The 20,959-nt window shown below is 46.0% G+C and overlaps 1 protein-coding gene across 10 annotated transcripts in view; it reads right to left on the reverse strand.

The window, feature by feature from the left end:
- BCAS3 (BCAS3 microtubule associated cell migration factor) overlaps positions 1-20,959 on the reverse strand; it is a 1,590,540-nt gene that overhangs the window by 678,296 nt on the left and 891,285 nt on the right. For all 10 annotated transcript variants that reach the window (XM_077296228.1, XM_077296227.1, XM_077296225.1 and 7 more), the window contains one exon: positions 5,870-6,066. In XM_077296228.1, the coding sequence (XP_077152343.1) occupies positions 5,870-6,066 (197 nt within the window). The remainder of the gene's footprint in view (positions 1-5,869; positions 6,067-20,959) is intronic.

Here is a 20,959-nt window from a genome sequence, read left to right on the forward strand (position 1 = left end):
ATTAATAAAAATAAAATGATACAGTACAGTAGCACCACAAGGCAACCGCACACGGAGCAGAACATACCAAGAGGTACTAAGGGAGATGCAATAATATAAAATTACAATCTCTTATTAGATTTGTGATCACAAGGTCATTCTTCTAATTCACCTCTCCACACCCTCCTCCTTTCTCTCAGGATCCAGCTGATCAGAACTGGTTAAATATTTACTTCAGCCACACTTCTTTATTTTACTACTTACTTGTCAGTTAAATCAAAATCTATAAGTTCTGTTGAAATAACAAGGAAGTGAAAAGAGGTGTAAAAAAGATCAAATCCACACACACTAAATGAATGGGGTAAAGTGAAATAAATGAAATATACAGTGGGTACGGAAAGTATTCAGACCCGTTTAAATTTTTCACTCTGTTTCATTGCAGCCATTTGGTAAATTCAAAATAGTTCATGTTTTGTCTCATTAATGTACATTCTGCACCCCATCTTAACTGAAAAAAAAAACAAAAATGTAGAAATTTTTGAATATGTATTAAAAAAGAAAAACTGAAATATCACATGGCCATAAGTATTCAGACCCTTTGCTCAGACACTCATATTTAAGTCACATGCTGTCCATTTCCTTGTGATCCTCCTTGAGATGGTTCTACTCATTCATTGGAGTCCAGCTGTGTTTAATTAAACTGACAGGACTTGATTTGGAAAGGCACACACCTGTCGATATAAGACCTCACAGCTCACAGTGCATGTCAGACCAAATGAGAATCATGAGGTCAAAGGAACTGACCAAGGAGCTCAGAGACAGAATTGTGGTAAGGCACAGAACTTGCCAAGGTTACAAAACAATTTCTGTAGTACTCAAGGTTCCTAAGAGTACAGTGGCCTCCATAATCCTTAAATGGAAGAAGTTTGGGACCACCAGAAGTCTTCCTAGACCTGGCCTTCCAGCCAAACCGAGCAATCATGGGAGAAGAGCCTCGGTGACAGAGGTAAAGAAGAACCCCAAGATCACTATGGCTGAGCTCCAGAGATGCACAAGGGAGATGGGAGAAAGTCCCACAAAGTCAACTATCACTGCAGCCCTCCACCAGTCAGGCCTTTATGGCAGAGTAGAGTGGCCTGACAGAAGCCTCTGCTCAGTGGCAGACATATGAAAGCCCGCATAGAGTTTGCTAAAATATACATGAATGACTTTTCTATGAGAAATAAGATTCACTGGTTTGATGAGACAAAGATAGACCTTTTTGGTGATAATTCTAAGCGATATGTGTGGAGAAAACCAGGCACTGCTCATCACCTGCCTAATACAATACTAACAGTGAAACATGGTGGTGGCAGCATCATGCTATGGGGGTGTTTTTCAGCTGCAGGGACAGGACGACTGGTTGTCATTGAAGCAAACATGAATGCGGCCAAGTACAGAGACATCCTGTATGAAAAACTCTTCCAGAGTGCTCTGGACCTCAGACTTGGCCGAAGTTTCACCTTCCAACAAGACAATGACCCTAAGCACACAGCTAAAATAACAAAGGAGTGGCTTCAGAACAACTCTGACAATTCTTCACTGGCCCAACCAGAGCCCTGACCTAAACCCAATTGAGCATCTCTGGAGAGCTGAAAATGGCTGTCCACCAACGTTCACCATCCAACTTGACGGAACTGGAGAGGATCTGCAAGGAAGAATGGCAGTCGATCCACAAATCCAGGTGTGAAAAAACTTGTTGCATCATTCTCATGGCTGTACTAGCTCAAAAGGGTGATTCTACTCAATACTGAGCAAAGGGTCTGAATACTTATGACCATGTGATATTTCAGCTTTTCTTTTTTAATAAATTTGCAAAAATTTCTACATTTCTGTTTTTGTTTTCAGTCACGATGGGGTGCAGAGTGTACATTAATGAGAAAGAAATAACTTTTTTGAATTTACCAAATGGCTGCAATGAAACAAAGAGTGAAAAATTTAAAGGGGTCTGAATACTTTCCGTACCCACTGTAACACGGCTCTGAGTAGAATATTTGCCAGCTTAGTTATACACTAATGTGAATTGGGACTAGGGATTTTATCAATTCATGCTGTCACGCTCACGCCAAGACTGGTTGGTGCGGGCATGCGGGGGTGTGGCCCCACTGGACCACAGACCAAACTTCCCTGGAAGGGGCGTAACTAAGTAGCTTTCTAGGTGTTCGCTGGAGCCTCCGATGGTGAGGTCAGACTTGTGCAATAGGAAGCTACCAGGTACCACTCCAGGGTGGTGTCTGGCTGTGGCTGCTGATCCCACCGGGGAACGGAACATAGACAGGCAAGCGGGCACGGCTGGGACACAGGCAGGCAGACAGGTACAACAGAGACACTGGCAGGCAGGCGGACACGGCTGGCTCTCTGGTAGGCAGGCAGATACGGCTGGCTCTCTGGAAGGACAGGCGGACAAGACTGGTACTCTGGAAGAACCGGTAGGGACCGGTCTTTAGGCAGGTATGTAAAACAGGTAAGAACCTGTTCAGACAGGAGGACTAAACAATAGGTAGAGAAAGACCGCAAGAGCGGATGCAGTGCGAAAGCACAGGTGCTAGAGCCAAGAACAGAAACGCAGGAGGCGGAACCAAGTGCAGAAATGCAGAAGGCGGAGCCAAGTGCAGAAACGCAGGGGGCGGAGCCAAGAGCTGGAAGCGGAGCCAAGTGCAGAAACAAAGGAGGTGGAGCCAAAAGCTGGAGGCGGAGCCAAGTGCAGAAACGCAGGAGGCAGAGCTAAGTGCAGAAACTCAGGAGGTGGAGCCAAGTGCAGAAACACAGGAGGTGGAGCCAAGAGCTGGAGGCAGAGCCAAGTGCAGAAACGCAGGAGGCGGAGCCAAGAGCGGGAGAAGTAGAACCGCAAGGAGCGGAGCCAGGTAGAACAGCAAGGAGAGGAGCAAAGTAGAACCACAAGAAGCGGAGCCACAGAGCGAGAGCTGAGCGGAGCCGCAGAGCAGAGCCACAGAGTGCAGAGCAAAGTCAGAGTACAGAGCAAAGTGCAGAGCAAAGCTACAGAGAGCAGAGCTGAGAGCAAAGCCACAGAGTGCAGAGCTGAGAGCAGAGCAAAGTCGGAGTGCAGAGCAAGACACAGTGCAGAGCCAAGAGCAAAAACACAGAGTGCAGAGCAAGGTCACTGAATGCAGAGCAAGGAGCAAAGCAAGGTTGCAGAGAGCGGAGCCGATAGCAGAGCAAAGCAAGACACAGAGGGCAGAGCAGAGCAAAGCAAGACACAGAATACGCACAGCAGAAAAAGCAAACCAAGACAGGGATATAAACGGACAGGAATGGGACTAGACTAAGACAGAGTCAGGAACGAGACAAGGCACAGAGACATGGACACAAGCCAGGGTACGACGCCCCTCTGGGTGGTGGACATAGGCCACGGTACGAAACCCCGCTGGGTGGCTACACAGGAAACAGACCAGGGTACAACGCCCCCCTGGGTGGCAGACATGAGAGTAAGCGAGACAGGGCCTGGCACCTCAGCAGCTAAGAATTGACTGAGGGAGAAAGTTGCACAGGCCCCCACCAATGGGTGGGGATGTCTTAAATACAGGAAGCCTCATGGCGATTGGCCAGGGACACCTTGACAAGGTGCACACAGTCTCTGTAAGAAACAAGAGTTGCCAGCGCTGCCCCCTATGCACACAGACAGAGCATGCACAGAGCAAACAGCAGACATGAGGCACACAGCATGGAGCTGGCAACAGAGAGAAGTCACAACAAGGCCCAGAGAAGTAAGTGAGTTTGAGTGTAATGCAGGTGGGGGATGGGAGGCCATGCACTGATGCCAGCAGAGTTGTTACACATGCAAAGAGTAAGGCTATGTTCACACATTTTTGCTGTGTTTTTTTTTCCGCAGGCAAAACCTGTTAAAGAAGCTGCTTACAAAATGCAGGTTTTGCCAAGTTTTTGCTGCGTTTTTGCTGTCTCTTGCGCATATTAATAACGTTTAGTGGCCCCCCAAAAAAATCTGATTTAATTTTCTTAAGTTTTTGCACCAAAAATGCAGCAAAAACCGATACCTGCGTTTTTTTGCTGCGTTTTTGCACTTACCCATTGTTTCCTATGTGAAAAAAAACGCTGAAAAAAGGGACATGCTGCTTAAAAAACGCGGCAGTTTTCCATATCAGTAAGGAAAATAAAACCAATGTGTGCGCATGAGATTCCTAAAATCTCATAGACATTGCTGTGGTACTTTGCATAAAAAAACACAGAAAAAAAAAGCTGCAAAAATGCAACTAGTGAATATAGCCTAATAGGCCACAGATCTACAGACTGGAGCTTGACTCCTTCATATATGCCTATTGAGTGCCTATCAGGAGACCAGCAGCCAGTCCGAACATTGCGGTCGGTACTAACACCATATACCCCTTATGTGTAAAATCTGCTTAAAGCCCCACATATACTTTAGACAGCTGTGGGCCTAATGTACCCACAGCTATCCCCACCTACTCCTCCGAGCTCAGGAGTACTCAGCTCAAATAAGACTTCTTTGGTGGCAGCTTACCACACAGAAAACAGAAGGATTGACTGTTTCAAATCCAATGAGCCGGATCCTTCTCTTCCCAGACAGATGATGTCAAGGAATGGTCAGGATGCCCTATACACTTTATTCTGCTGCCTGTTGTGTATGGGGCCTTAAGTTTATGTATCTATTATTGCTATTTATGCATGCATGTGCGAATTGAGTGTTTACTCATAAGTCACCTGCTCATCACACCTATATACTGTGAGCTTGTTGGATATCAAATTCTTAGGGAATAAAAAAGATTTGGGATCCCATTTGCAACATAACATACAGAAAACTACACTCTACAAAGCACATATGTTGGAATATCTGCCCAATCAACCAGAAAAAAAACATTTGTGTGATCACTCACTGATAGCTGGACAAGAATGTCTGGCTTGTAATCTGCTTTGGGATACATCCTCGGTATTCAATGGGTTTAAAGAAGTTGGACCTTGAACAATATTTATTGCAAACCCACTGTGAGTGCTAAATGTATGATTCCTACAGATGATGAGTAAAGAGATCTGTGTCCCCCATTTGAATTGATTGGTAAGTGAAGGATGCATAAATCTACCACTCCTTTTGTTGCCTGTGGGAAGGACAAAATAAGCCCCAAGATATCTTTATCAGTCCCATATAATATACCATTCATTTTAGGGACAAAGGTTCTTGTTTTCGTCTTACTTAGGATCAATACTGCATTACAACAAAGTAGACTGCTTTCACTTATGGCTTTTTTCAAGTTTTCTAAGTATTAATGGGGTTGTCCACTACTAGAACAACCCCTTCTCAATCTGAATGTTTGGCCATTAAAATAAAAAAGTATACCCACCTCATGTGCCAGCGGTGACGACACTCGCTCTTCGGGGCTCATGTGAGGTTGTTGAGTCATGTGAGCCCTGCACCCAATCAGTGCTGGAGTCACTGTCCCTGCCTTCAGAAGTATAAGTGATCAAAAGAAAGTGAGTGGCCAGGCGCTCACTTCCTTTATAACCTATTCATCTAAAGGCGGATACAGTGAAGCCAGCGCTGATTGGGCGCAGGCTTTGTGTGACGTAACAACAACAAGTGAGCCCCGGGCACATGAGTGCCGACAAAGTTGGAATGACACTGGAAGTGAGTATAGGTGTTTTTATTTCAATGGGGGCAAACATTCAGATTCAGACGGGATTGTCCTAGTGATGTACAAACCCCTTAATACTATATTAACATGACATTCATGTATAATATATTTCTATATTTATAATATAGAAATAAATAATAGAAATTAGAGAATAATAAACAACAATTTAGCAACAGTTAAAATATAACACATTTGCATAGATTATTTTGTCTTCTCAGAAAAGCTACCTAAGGCTGTTCAGATCAAGATCATCTGTGTCAAATTCCAGCAATGGCTGTGGGGTATCACTTGGACCATGTGAGTGGAGGACTGACGAGCTAGAAGAAATCACAGTTGTTTGACCAGAGGGATGGATGGTTTTAAATTGAAACTGAGGTCCCATCCACAACCGTCTGTGAGGTCCTGTATGTGTGACTATTTCCACCTGGAACATGAAAAGAAAGGACAGTTAACTCTGTTTCCACATAGACGACAACGCTTTCAGTTCAAGAAAGAACAATAAACAAATTAAATAATATATCAGACCTACACATTTCTGATATCAATCCATTGTGATGTGAACAGAGAGAATAAGTCAATACGATGACGATTTTTGTATTCAAATCTCTTAAAATTCATGACTGGATTTTCAGTGTCAAACATTTTCACATTAAACATTTCAATAATCTATTGCTCTCCCAAAATTTACATTTTGGCTTTATATGGCAAATAATTATTGCAATATAAATTTACAGACTACTGAATCATCTAAAACAGTATGTTACATGTTGCAGTGGCCGTACAGAGTGACAACAATATTTTACATTTTTAAATATCTTCATTACATAAATGAAGGGACGAGAAAAAGAAAATTCTGCAAAACTATTTCACAGCCCTTGGGATTCCTCTACATTTGTTTTACATTCAGTCTTCCATTTTTCCCTTGCACTGTCACAGCTGAGCAAATATTTTGAAATTTGTAAGGGAATTTAACATTTTTTATTAATCTGTAAAAATTCATAAATGTAACACTGAATGTTAATAAACGTTACTTTAGAAAGTAAACAGGATTGTGGTTAAACACAAGTCAAGTTTTACACAATATTTCACGGCAAACACATGTTCTGTAAAAGCAAATTCTGCAGATATAAAAACAGTAATGAAAATGTAGCCTGGGGAACATTCTTTGCATTTATGAAAATGAATATAGTCTATTTTCCCAGTGGAAGGTTATAACAGAAGTCTATTACTTGCCAACAATGCTAACTCAAATCACAGTGAGTATAGATGCACCTGTAAAGTACGATTGAACATTTCCACCTCCCTCTAAAAAAGAATAAAGGCTATATTTGTTTAACTTAAAGCATACCATGGCTCAGAATAAGTTGTATGTGTGTGCACAGGATGACTAATAATATTTCTAGCAATTATGTGGCTTAAATCCTCAATTCTTCACCAATTTTCCATTCTACATGACCTTTTTCTAATGTTTCAGTTGTCTCTGAGCTAGTGAATAGAGCCTAGCTCCTATGAAGTCTCCCATACACTGTACACACAGACAAAAGGAATACCTAGTCTTTGTCTCTATGAAGCAATACATGATCAAAGCATCAATTCAATCTTGGTACACTGGCACACAGTTTGCGAATGATTTTGGCAGATAGGTTGTTCCAACACGTTGGAAAACTAACCACAGATCTTCTGTGGATGTAAGCTTCCACAAAAATTTCTGTCTCTTCATGTAATTTCACATAGACTATGATATGGCTCTCACAAAACTCTGACCTCAACATCATTGAGTCTGTCTGGCGTTACATAAAGTGACAAACGAATTTGTGAAAGTCTATAAACACTGAATATCTGGGGTCAGGTCTCTAAGATGTTTGGAACAACCTCGCTGCCGAGTTCCTTCAAAAACTGTGTGCAAGTGTACCTAGAAGAACTGATCTTCTGATGCTGTTTTGAAGATAAGAAGTTTAGATTGCTCTTTTGTTGATTTACTTTACATTTTGTTCATTGCTAGAAATAAACTATTAACCTTACTAGTTTTTAAATCCTTCTTCATTTACAGCTTAAAACTTTTGCACAGTACTGTATTTTTGTCACAGTCTTGTAAATTACCTCCAATATGTACAATACCTCCAATGATTCATCTAACGGTGATAGGACATGTTGCGAATGGCTGCATGTATCCCACAAATTCAGCCCACTTTGAAGCCCAATGCTTGCACGATTTGGTTTCACAATCTCTCAGCTGTGGGAGAAAGTTTCAGGTGCCTGCAGTCTGTCGCATGGTGTGCTGTCACCCTAAATGCAATTGCTCTTAGATAATTGACCTGATTAATTCGGGAAATGAAAGCCACAGTCTAAGGGTAGGTGTCCACGTTCAGGATTACATACGGATTAGCTGCCGATTGGACATTGCATACAACCGCAGCGTTCAACCCGCAGTGTCCAGATGTTACAGCATAGTGGAGGGGATTTTATGAAATCCCGTCTCCACTATGCGTGTGAACACGCATCCTGCGGCCCTGCGTTTACGGACATGCGGCACATCTTTTTAGAATGCAGCATGTCTGTTTACCTTGCGGCGACGCTCCGTCACCGCAAGGTAAATCACAGGGCTCTATGTATGGGGTTCAGTGAACACATTCGGAATCACCGTGAGAACAGAAGGGGGTGGCGCTTTGGGTGGAGCGGGGTTTCCGCTCCGTCCAAAGCACAGTCATTACGGATTGTGGACACGCACCCTTAGAAACATTTGTATGAGACAGTTAGGGTACTGTCACACAGTGCAATTTGGATCGCTACGACGGCACGATCCGTGACGTCGCAGCGTCGTATGATTATCGCTCCAGCGTCGTAGACTGCGGTCACACGTTGCAATCACGGCGCTGGAGCGATGCCGAAGTCCCCAGGTAACCAGGGTAAACATCGGGTTACTAAGCGCAGGGCCACGCTTAGTAACCCGATGTTTACCCTGGTTACCAGCGTAAACGTAAAAAAAACAAACAGTACAAACTTACATTCCGGTGTCTGTCCCCCGGCGTTCTGCTTCTCTCCACTGTGTAAGCACCATAGCCGGAAAGCAGAGCGGTGACGTCAGACGTCACCGCTGTGCTCGCTTTCCGGCCGGCAGGCGCTCACAGTGCAGAGAAGCTGAGACGCCGGAGGACAGACACCGGAATGTGAGTATGTACTGTTTGTTTTTTTTTACGTTTACGCTGGTAACCAGGGTAAACATCGGGTTACTAAGCGTGGCCCTGCGCTTAGTTACCCGATGTTTACCCTGGTTACAAGCGAACACATCGCTGGATCGCTGTCACACACAACGATCCAGCGATGTCAGCGGGTGATCAAGCGACGAAAGAAAGTTCCAAACGATCTGCTACGACGTACGATTCTCAGCAGGGTCCCTGATCGCTGCTGCGTGTCAGACACAGCGATATCGTAACGATATCGCTAGAACGTCACGAATCGTACCGTCGTAGCGATCAAAATTGCACTGTGTGACGGTACCCTTAGGCATAAGAAACAGTATATCTGAATACTGCATGTGAGATCCTGAAAGTCAGCTAGTCTACACACTGCGATAGTTTCCTTGCGTTTCTGACTTATAGCAGTATATTTTTTCAGCACCTGATGCACATTCTAGCTTATGAGGTTCTTGTAAAAGAAATAAGCCTGTGGAAACACTTGTTTCTCTGCTGTTATGAATTACAGCTGAACTTCTCGGGTTTGTCCAGTGCAGAATGTTGAATATGTTGCTAGATTTATGAGCCTTGAAGGTTGCGAGCATACAAGAGCCTCTCTGCTGCTACCTTTCGTTTCTCACCAATGCTTGGGTTGCCCTGAGAGATTTCCCTTCTTTTCGTAGCCTGTATCTCATGAAGCAGTGCAAATTAGGCCACAGATAAAGCATCCTGTATATTTTAAGCTCAGAACCATCAGTGTCACAGAGCCGAGAGGTAAACAGATGCCTTTGCAGTTTAATCGAGGCTATGGCCAGATGTTCCTATTCACTCTCCTGTTGTGTGCAGGACAAACATATTGTATCTACTTCACACTGACAACACACATTACCCACTGTTCTAATTGAAAAGTTGAAGTGAAGGGCAGGCTTTCTCGATAAATTTGGTGACAACATTTGATGCTAAAAAACAAGAAAATTGGAAAGAACATTACAGTGCTGGCAAGAGAAAAACTTTTCAGTTTACCCACTAAAGTTGCAGTGCTTGTCACTAGGCTTGGCACTTTCAGCGAGTTTATCCGCTTGTGTTCTGCGGCTGCAGTTCTCTATCTGGCTGTCAAGCATGTAACGAATATAATGTCTGGGCATGAGTTGTGACATGAAATCCCACTGCAGGCGCCCAGAGAATGAGAGTTTATATCCAGAAGTTGCATTACTAATAAATCTTTACTAATATAGCCATACTTTATTTAAGGGAAGAGGACGCAATACTTTTATTGTGCTTTTATATATGTGCTATAACATTCATATTGTGGCTCAAAACGTCTATTTTACTAACATATTTTTGTATTGTGTTCTGGAAACAATTCCAGCTATAAAATGGAGATTTTCGACCTTAAAAGAATCTGTTGAAGCGATGGCCCGGGGACCACCACGGTGCAGGAAGACTACTGTACACAAGATGAGGTGCAAACAACAAAGGATAGATTTATTGGGAGACAGGGAATGGAAGGGACAAGGAAGATGCAAACGGGTTTACAATAGTAAAAGATAATGCACATGAGTCAACTTGTATGTAAAATAGCACGATACTTAAGCAATTGCAAACTCAGAACCTATCTCATAATCAACTTTGCACAATGGAACATATATATATCGATGCTACTCTGCATATAGCCTCCCTGGCCTTTACTACACAGGCCACACGGCTACCGTGCTCTAACTGCTGAAGTCTGCACTAGGCCCTAACTGGTGCACCAGACAGGAACAGACTCACGGTGACGTTGGGGACTCAGGTCCAGTCCCAGGGGGCCCCCGAAGTCCTTAACTGTGGTACACACGGGTTCCTGTCGGCTCTGTAAAGCGTAGTCTTCTCTTTGCTCCTGGAAACCGTAGGTCCCCTTCTCGCTATCTTCGTGGCTTCACAAACCAGCGCAGAACAGCCACCCTTTGCTGTAGCCGGGAACGTCTATTTAGCAAACGCAGTTCGTCTTAAGCTGTGTAATCTTTCCTGCAGCAAAAGTCTCTACCTTGCAGATAGCAAAGCACCCAAAGTTCTCTCTGTTCCCTCTGGAAACTTCTCTCTCTACGCTGCTTCAGCTCCACCCCTTCACTCAGCCCCGAGCAGTCCATAGCAAAACAAGAGCAGGGGAGAACAGCAGAACATACCATCACATAGACAAGGGGGTGCAGCCTCTTAAAGTGACAGCGTGTTTCTTATTATGCATAACAGCACCACCCTCTTACATGCCTCCCTTCTTAATGATGGTCGTCCTCGGCCATCACAGCTTCAGGTTAAAAGTATAATGGAGGAAACAACAAAAGTATACAAAGACAGAGCACACTGTTCTACATATCGGACTGGTGGAACCCCTGCATTAGACCTCTGGGATCTCCGAAGCTCTTGGCTGTCAGGCAAGGCTTGACTATCTTCCAGAGGAACACTTGTTGCAGGGGACACTGTGAGCTCTTGTCTGGTCTCATCCTCACATGGCGGTACTGGTACATCCATGGGATTACCGTTTCTGGGCGGCTGAGGACCCCCTACTGTGTCAGGGATGGTCCACCACTCCTCATCGATTTGGCCATCAGGCATGACAGATTCAGGAGGTGGAGTGGCGCCTTCAGGCGACAATGGCGTAGAACAGACCTCAGACCGGCAAGGCCGCAGCATATTTCTGTGAAGTACTCTAGGGGCGGATGCCCCATTCTCAATCTGTACCTTGTAGACAGGGCCGTTAGCATACACTCTCTCGATAACCTTGTACGGCTGTACTTCCCATCTCTCACTTAGTTTTCCCTTGGGGCGTTTCTCTCTGACCAACACTCGGTCTCCAGGTTGGAGCTGTAACTCTTGAGTCAGTTTGCGGGCCGTATATTCTTTTTCTTGCAGTTGCTGACCCGCCAACCGCCGTATCGTTTGCAAACGTTGTCGATGCTCTTTCACCCATGAGGTGACATTTCGCTCCATCAGCACCTCTGGCTGTTCCAGATTCAGCTCAATGATCTCTCGTCCAGCTCTTCCAAACAACAGTAGATAGGGGGTGTAACCCGTGGTGGAGTGGACCCGATTGTTGTAGGTCCAGACCAATTCCGGCAGATAGTCTGGCCAACACACCTTCTTATCCTCTTCCAATGTTCTCAGCATCTGAAGCAAGGTTCTGTTAAAGCGTTCGCAAGCTCCATTGCCTTGAGGATGATAAGGGGTGGTCCGGGACCGCTCGATGCCATACATGCGATACAATTCTTCCATCACCTTGCCTTGGAAACACGCGCCTCGGTCGGAGTGGATGCGCTTTGGGCACCCATACACCCGGATGAAGTCTTGGCAGATGGCTCGCGCCGCCGATTCCGCAGTTTGGTCTCTAGTCGGGGTTACTACTGCGAACTTAGAAAAATGATTGGTCATCACCAAACAATATTGCAGCCCCCGGGCCGAGTGTCCCACGAGGAGATAGTCGATCATCAAGACTTCCAATGGCTCCTTAGTTTGTATGGTCTGGATGGGTGCCCTCTGTTCAGTACTCTTAATGAGGTCACATACTCGACACTGCCGGCAAACCTCTTCCACCACAAGCTCCAACCGAGGACAATAGACATGCCGCTGCAACCATTGGTAGGTCTTTGTGGAGCCAAAGTGCGCTCCGAATTCATGGGCTTCTTTAGCTATTTCTTGAGCCATTCTTCCTGGGATGACCACTTGCCACCTTACTTCCATATCTTTTGGCTGTTGCTTCTTACGATATAGTACTGACTCTCTCACTTCCAGTTTATCCCACTGGTGCAACACACTCCTCATTTCAGAGTCCAGATCATCTCTTTCTTGTTTGCCAGGCTTCCGCTTTTGCGTTACCCACCATTTCATCTGTCTCAGCCCTTCGTCTTCATCCTGAACGTGTCCCCATTCTTCATTGGTTCTTCCCAGGGACCGAGGTAATGCGCAGGCCTCCCTTCTTGACTGGGCCACAACCATCGGGGGCTTGAACTTATTAAAGTCTGGGGTTTCCTCCTCTTCAAGTTGTTCATCAAGATCCCCCACTGGAGTCTCCACAGGCACTCTGGACAGCCCATCCGCATTTGCGTTTTCGGTAGCAGAGCGATAGCGAATAGTAAAGTCGAACTTGGCCAAGCGAGCCATCCACCGTTGTTCTAAGGCCCCCAGTTTAGCATTCTCAAGGTGGGCCAGGGGATTATTGTCTGTTCGAACTTGGATTTTTGTACCTGTCAGGAAGCCTGCAAACTTTTCTGTCATGGCCCATACCAGAGCCAGGAGCTCTAACCGGAAGGAGCTGTAATTGTGGGGGTTTCTTTCGCTGTCTCGCAGGGACCTGCTAGCATACCCGATGACTCTCTCATGTCCATCCTGTATCTGAGAAAGTACTGCACCGAGTCCATGTAGGCTACCATCGGTGTACAACAGGAACGGTTGATTGAAGTCGGCGTAGGCCAAATTCGGGGCCGAAGTAAGGGCATCCTTTATAGCCTCGAAGGCCTCGTGTTGTCCCTGTGCCCAGGGGATGCGCTGGGTCTTCGGCACTCCAGCGGTCCTCCTCAGCAACTCATTGAGGGGACCGGCCAACTTCGCGAAGTCTTTAACAAACCGGCGGTAGTACCCCGCTAGTCCCAGGAAGGCCTGGAGTTCTCTCACTGTTTGAGGGACTGGCCACTTCTGGATAGCAGCCACTTTTTCTGGCGAGGGTAGGACTCCATCTTGTGACACTATGTGACCTAGGTACTCGATCTCCCTCTTGAAGAGGTGGCATTTCTTTGGCTTCAACTTCAGGTTATGAGCACGCAATCTTCCGAGTACTTGTCCAAGCCGGGCAAGGTGATCTTCGAAAGAGGATGAAAACACAATGATGTCATCCAGATAGATCAGGGTAGCCTCAAAATTTAGATCCCCCAAACACTTCTCCATCAGCCGTTGAAAGGTGCCTGGGGCATTGGAGAGCCCGAAGGGCATCCGGTTAAACTCGTACAGTCCCATAGGGAGGATGAAGGCGGTTTTCTCTCTGTCTTTCTCTGCCACGGCTACTTGCCAATACCCGCTTGCTAGGTCCAGGGTGGAGAAGTACTTGGCTTTCCCCAACGCTGTCAAGGATTCCTCGATGCGGGGCAACGGATACGAGTCTCGAACAGTGCAGGCATTGAGTTTCCTGTAGTCTACACAGAACCAGATGGTCCCATCCTTTTTCTTGACGAGCACCACCGGGGCTGCCCAAGGGCTCTGACTACTCTGCACCACTCCTGAATCCAGCATCTGCCGCAGTAATGTTTTCACCTCTTGGTACATCTTGGGTGGGATCTGCCGGTATCCCCTGTTGGGATCTCATGCGTGATGGCTTCAGTACAGCCGAAATCTTCGGCGTGACGGGCGAATGCGGCCTGATTTTCCCACAGCATAGTTTCTATTGCTTGCACGTGCTCAGGGCCCATAGCCTTCACATCCACTTCCATTTGTTCAAGGATGACCCGTCCACTCCACTCCGGGGATGGTGTCTCTTCGCCTCCCGCGGCAACTGCTAGGGTCCACCCCACGCCTTCTTTCGGTGATAAAGGCATCTCCTTCTGACTCACCACTTCACCCTTATGTAGGTACACCAGGGCTAGATCTGTCCCTCGTGGCAAGGCGACCTCCCTGGGGCTCACATTCAAAGCTCTTATGGGGACATGTCCTCGCTGGACCACAGCTATCGTGCGAGCTATCATGACTTCTTGATCCCCTCCGCCACCTACCACCGGCTGAACAACCACTTCCAACCCATCAAGGTTGCGGTGAGTCCCCACTGGAAGGTACACTAAAGTTTCTCGCTCGGGAGGTAGGATTACAGGTTCTTTCCCAGGAGCCCGGATGACCCCCACCGTCTGATAAGATGGCACACTCTTCTGCGTCCCACAGACGCGGATCAGTCGTTGAAGGGCCTCCTGAGTAGGCTTATGTGGAGTAGCCTTTTTCCAATATCCAGGTCCCCGTTTGGTAAACATAATCTGATCGAGTTCCCGTAGGATATTCATTCCCAGTACTACAGGCACATCTTTCTTGACAGGCTCAAGGACTAGCAGGATCCCTTTTCTTCCAACTACTTGTCCACAGATACGAATATTCATCCACACGACCCCTGTGACCAGAATCGGTTGTTATTTGGCAGCAAACAAGCGAATCAATGTCTCTTTCTCTGGCTTGGCCAGGTTCTGGAAATGCTGCTTGAAGTACGCTTCGGACATCGTTGTCACTTGTGACCCGGTATCTACCAGGCAATCCACCAGAACTCCTTCAAATTCAGCACGTAGGATGGGGCTCCCAGCGATCAAGTGTTCGTTATGATATGGAGCGGCCTCTCTTCTCGCCTCCCCCGCAGAGTGCCGCACTACTGCGGGGGTTGGTAGTTTAACGACGGCTTCCACTGGCCTTGTGTATAGTTCCGACAGTCTCTGGCAAGGTGCCCCCGTCCTCTACACTCCCAGCATTGACCACCTCCTCCTCGCCGAGGGGTACTTCGAGCCTGTCCTCATGCCACCGATGCCTGACGGGAGGGGGCTTGTTCCCACTGCTCCCTTGTCGATCGGGCCGAAGAATGGTTGTAGGAGTATGGTGGGTCAGTTTCTTGTAGTTCCCCCACTCTCCGCTCCATCTGGGTCAGTTTCTCTTGCACGTTAACAAGGGACCGCTGCAAATCTTGCACTACCTGGACCAGCACTTCTTGATGGTTTGGGTCCCCCCTGGAATTGGTGTCCTGGACACGCATCACTCCAGACGCGTAGCTTTTTTCTTTACTTCGGGCCACTGTTTCACCTCTGGAGTTGGCGCCCTGGACACGCATCACTCCAGACGCGTAGCTTTCTTCTTTACTTCGGGCCACTGTTTCTGCCAGGACTTGACGAAACGTAAGGGCTGGATCTGCCCGGACTCGTTCTGACAGTGCCTGCCTCAAGGATGTGCTGTGTAGTCCCAGAATGAATTGCTCCCGGAGTATCCGGTCTTTAGAGCCCATGCCGCCAAGTCCATCTGCCTCCTTTCTCTGCACCTCTTCAAACACTTCCTGCAGTACTGTTGCATACTGAGAAATTCCTTCCTCTTCCCGCTGCAGCCTAGAGAAAAATTTGGCGCGAAGATGTCCCGCTCTAGCGGTCTCACCGTAGATCTCTTCCAGGAACTTCACTAGCTCCTTCAGGGTACTGCGGGTGAGTTCTGGTTGTAGGCAGACATTTCTGCGGGCTTCCCCCTCTAGGGCAGTTAAAGCAATGTCCACTTCAAGGACTGGGCTTATGTTATAAATCTTCAGGGTGCATTGCAGCCGGGACACCCAGTCGGACAGTGGCATATTCTTGCCGTCAAATTTTGGGAGCACACTAAATATGGTGCCCATAGGGAGTGTCCTTGCAGGGGTTCCACCAATGCCCACAGCATCTCCATTAACATTAGCATTCCCGCCATTGCTGTCTGCTGCCTCCATCTTGGTGACAGTACCCTGCTCGCAGCGCCACTTGAAGCGATGGCCCGGGGACCACCACGGTGCAGGAAGACTACTGTACACAAGATGAGGTGCAAACAACAAAGGATAGATTTATTGGGAGACAGGGAATGGAAGGGACAAGGAAGATGCAAACGGGTTTACAATAGTAAAAGATAATGCACATGAGTCAACTTGTATGTAAAATAGCACGATACTTAAGCAATTGCAAACTCAGAACCTATCTCATAATCAACTTTGCACAATGGAACATATATATATCGATGCTACTCTGCATATAGCCTCCCTGGCCTTTACTACACAGGCCACACGGCTACCATGCTCTAACTGCTGAAGTCTGCACTAGGCCCTAACTGGTGCACCAGACAGGAACAGACTCACGGTGACGTTGGGGACTCAGGTCCAGTCCCAGGGGGCCCCCAAAGTCCTAACTGTGGTACACACGGGTTCCTGTCGGCTCTGTAAAGCGTAGTCTTCTCTTTGCTCCTGGAAACCGTAGGTCCCCTTCTCGCTATCTTCGTGGCTTCACAAACCAGCGCAGAACAGCCACCCTTTGCTGTAGCCGGGAACGTCTATTTAGCAAACGCAGTTCGTCTTAAGCTGTGAAAAGTCTCTTCCTTGCAGATAGCAAAGCACCCAAAGTTCTCTCTGTTCCCTCTGGAAACTTCTCTCTCTACGCTGCTTCAGCTCCACCCCTTCACTCAGCCCCGAGCAGTCCATAGCAAAACAAGAGCAGGGGAGAACAGCAGAACATACCATCACATAGACAAGGGGGTGCAGCCTCTTAAAGTGACGGCGTGTTTCTTATTATGCATAATAGCACCACCCTCTTACACTGTCACAAGGTTTTTGCTTCCCCATTTGAGAGCAGCATATTGTAGGGGCAAAGATACTGATTTCAGTGATGTATCACTTACTGCGCTGCATGTTATATTTTTTATAAAATCCCTGTTTTCGCTGCTACATCTCTACCAGTTCTACGACTGCTGAGCTTTGTGTAACCTCGCCCACCCTACTGATTGACACCTTTCTGCTTTCTGTATATACTGTGTATTGGCAGGCAGCTGCTAATCAGTGGTGGCAGTATGGATGGACTACATGGCAGCAGGCCAAGTGTTCTCTAGTAATAATTAATCTCAGGTTGGTAAAACAATGATTTTATTGAAACTTTGTAAAGAGAGACAGAGAGAAGAGTGCTTGTGTGGATTAACAATGATTAAATTTGGTAGGTGAACAGTGCTTCACTCACCTAGTCTGGTTGGGCAAGCCAGGCACAACACTATGTATAGCCAGATGGCTGCTTCTGCAACTATTGGTTCCTGAACTCGAAAGTGCCGGAACTGAAGGCCAATTGATTTGCAGAAAAAAAAATAACGGATCTAGGGAGCGCTGCCAAGGGTGTAGGAGACACGTGAATTTTTTTTAATAAAACGTTGGCTACGCATTACGGAGTTGATCCAACTGACAAGGTCTGATGAAGGATTCCGAAATGCGTATATATTTTAATTAAGTTTTTTTACCGATCTCCTACACCCTTAGCAGTGCTCCTTAGACCCGATAGTTTTGTTTTCAGCAAATCAATTTATTGAAACTACAGCACACAGCCCAATACATCACTAGAATGAGGGTTCCTGCTTCTACATTGTGCTACTCTCAGATTGCATAGCAAAACCTATGACAGATTCCCTTTAAGTGGCAGTTACTTGTCTGTATCACAAAAACAACCAAGAGTTTATCTAATATATAAAGCTGAATGTGTGTATGTATGTATGTATGTATGTGTGTATGTCCGGGATTGGCATCTGAACCGTCGCAGCTACAGCCACAAAATTTTGCACAGTCACACGTCTGGACCCCAAGAGCGTCATAGGCTATGTTGTGAGGTGAAATTTTAACCCCGCGCTTTCCAATTCACCAAACAATTTTGCCCCTATCTACATAATGGGGAAAAAGTGAAAGGAAAAGTGTTGGAGGCGTCGCAGCTACAGGCACAAAATTTTGCACAGTCACACGTCTGGACCCCGAGAGCTATGTTGTAAGGTGAAATTTTAACCCCACGCTTTCCAATTCACCAAACAATTTTGCCCCTATCTACATAATGGGGACAAAATGAAAGGAAAAGTGTTGGAGGCAAATTAACAGCTGCCAGATGTGAACAAGGGGGACTTAAAGAATGACAGCGATGGCGCCAAAGAGTATATACTGTACAGTTGCTAAGGTGGGGCCCCGACATGGGATAATCACCACACCACCACGGGGATATGAACACACACACAAAATGCGCCACACACTATCACGTGCTCGAACACATATACCACCCTCAGCGCACATTTCACCACACATACACCAACCTTGCCACATAAAAGTAGAAACACAAAAGTCGCCGTTCAAAACTCGCCACGTGCAAAACTCTCCACATGCAAAACTTGCCACACGTGCAAAACTCACCTCATGGAAAACTCGCCACACGCAAAACTTGCACACGCAGAAAAATTGCCACACGCAGAAAAATTGCCACATGCACAAAAGTTGCAACACATGCAAAAGTTGCCTCACACAAAACTTGCACATACTCAAAAGGCACCACACATAAAACTCGCCACGCGCAAAACTCGCCATGCGCAAAACTTGCTGCACACAACTTGCTACACTAACCTGTCACATGCAACTCGACACACAAAAAGTTGCTACACGCATGTCGCCACACAAAACTCATCTCACAAATGTCCCTACATGCATGTCGCCACACGCAACTCAATACACACAACTTGACACACGAAACTCGCCCTAAAACACACACAAGTCTGGTATTATCCTTCAAAAATAAAAATCTGATTAATAAGCAGACGGACTACAAGAGCAACAAATGTACCATATAGGAATCCGGCAGCTGTCAGTCACATGACCAGTCTATTATGTGTATGTGTGAGCTAATATATACTGCCAGTGGGTGGGCTTACTGTTGGCTGGGGATTTATCAGGCTGCCATTTTAGCTTACAAATACTGAGGTAAAAATACTGACCAAATAACGTGTGAACGAGGGCTAATACAGGAGGAGATGACATACAGATATATACTATATACAGGAGGAGATGACACATAGGTATATACTATTTACAGGGGAGATGACACACAGGTATATACTATATACAGGAGGAGATGACACACAGATATATACTATATACAGGAGAGATGACACACAGGTATATACTATATAGAGGCGGAGATGACATACAGGTACATACTACATACATGAGGAGATGACATACAGGTATATACTATATACAGGAGGAGATGACACACAGGTATATACTATATACAGGAGCAGATTACCTACAGGTATATAGTATATACAGGAGGAGATGACATACAGGTATATGCTATGTATAGGAGGAGATGACATACAGGTATATACTATATACAGGAGGAGATGACACAGATATATACTATATACAGGAGAGATGACACACATGCATATACTATATAGAGGCGGAGATGACATACAGGTACATACTACATACAGGATGAGATGACATACAGGTATATACTATATACAGGAGGAGATGACACACAGGTATATACTATATACAGGAGCAGATTACCTACAGGTATATAGTATATACAGGAGGAGATGACATACAGGTATATGCTATGTATAGGAGGAGATGACATACAGGTATATACTATATACAGGAGGAGATGACACACAGATATATACTATATATAGGTGAGATGACACACAGGTATATACTATATACAGGAGATTACATACAGGTATATCTAATATATAAAGCTGAATGTGTGTATGTATGTGTGTATGTCCGGGATTGGAATCTGCACCGTCACAGCTACAGCCACAACATTTTGCACAGTCACACGTCTGGACCCCGAGAGCGTCATAGGCTATGTTGTGAGGTGGAATTTTAACCCCGCGCGTTCCAATTCACCAAACAATTTTGCCCCTATCTACATAATGGGGAAAAAGTGAAGGGAAAAGTGTTGGAGGAAAATTAACAGCTGCCAGATGTGAACAATGAGGACTTAAAGAATGAGAGTGATGGCGCCAAAGAGTATATACCGTACAGTTGCTAAGGTGGGGCCCCGACATGGGATACTCACCACACACGGGGATATGAACACAAACACAAAATGCGCCACACACTACCACGTGCTTGAACACATATATACGACCCTCAGCACACATTTCACCACACACACACCAACCTCGCCACATAAAAGTCGAAACACAAAAGTCACCACTCAAAACTCGCAACGCGCAAAACTCGCTACATGCAAAACTCGCCATATGCAAAACTAGGCGCACGCAAAACTCGCCACACGTGCAAAACTCACCTCATGGAAAACTCACCTCATGCAAAACTTGCACACACAGAAAAATTGCCACATGTACAAAAGTTGCACCACATGCAAAAGTTGCCTCACACAAAACTTGCACATACTCAAAACGCACCACACATAAAACTCGCCACGCGCAAAACTCGCCATGCACAAATCTTGCTGCACACAACTTGCTACACTAACCTGTCACATGCAACTCGACACACAAAATGTTGCTACACGCATGTCGCCACACAAAACTCATCTCACAAAAGTCGCTACATGCATGTCGCCACACGCAACTCAACACACACAACTTGACACATGAAACTCGCCC

The sequence above is a fragment of the Ranitomeya variabilis genome, chromosome 3 (genome assembly GCF_051348905.1).
Source record: "Ranitomeya variabilis isolate aRanVar5 chromosome 3, aRanVar5.hap1, whole genome shotgun sequence".
Classification (NCBI taxonomy): Eukaryota; Metazoa; Chordata; class Amphibia; order Anura; family Dendrobatidae; genus Ranitomeya; species Ranitomeya variabilis.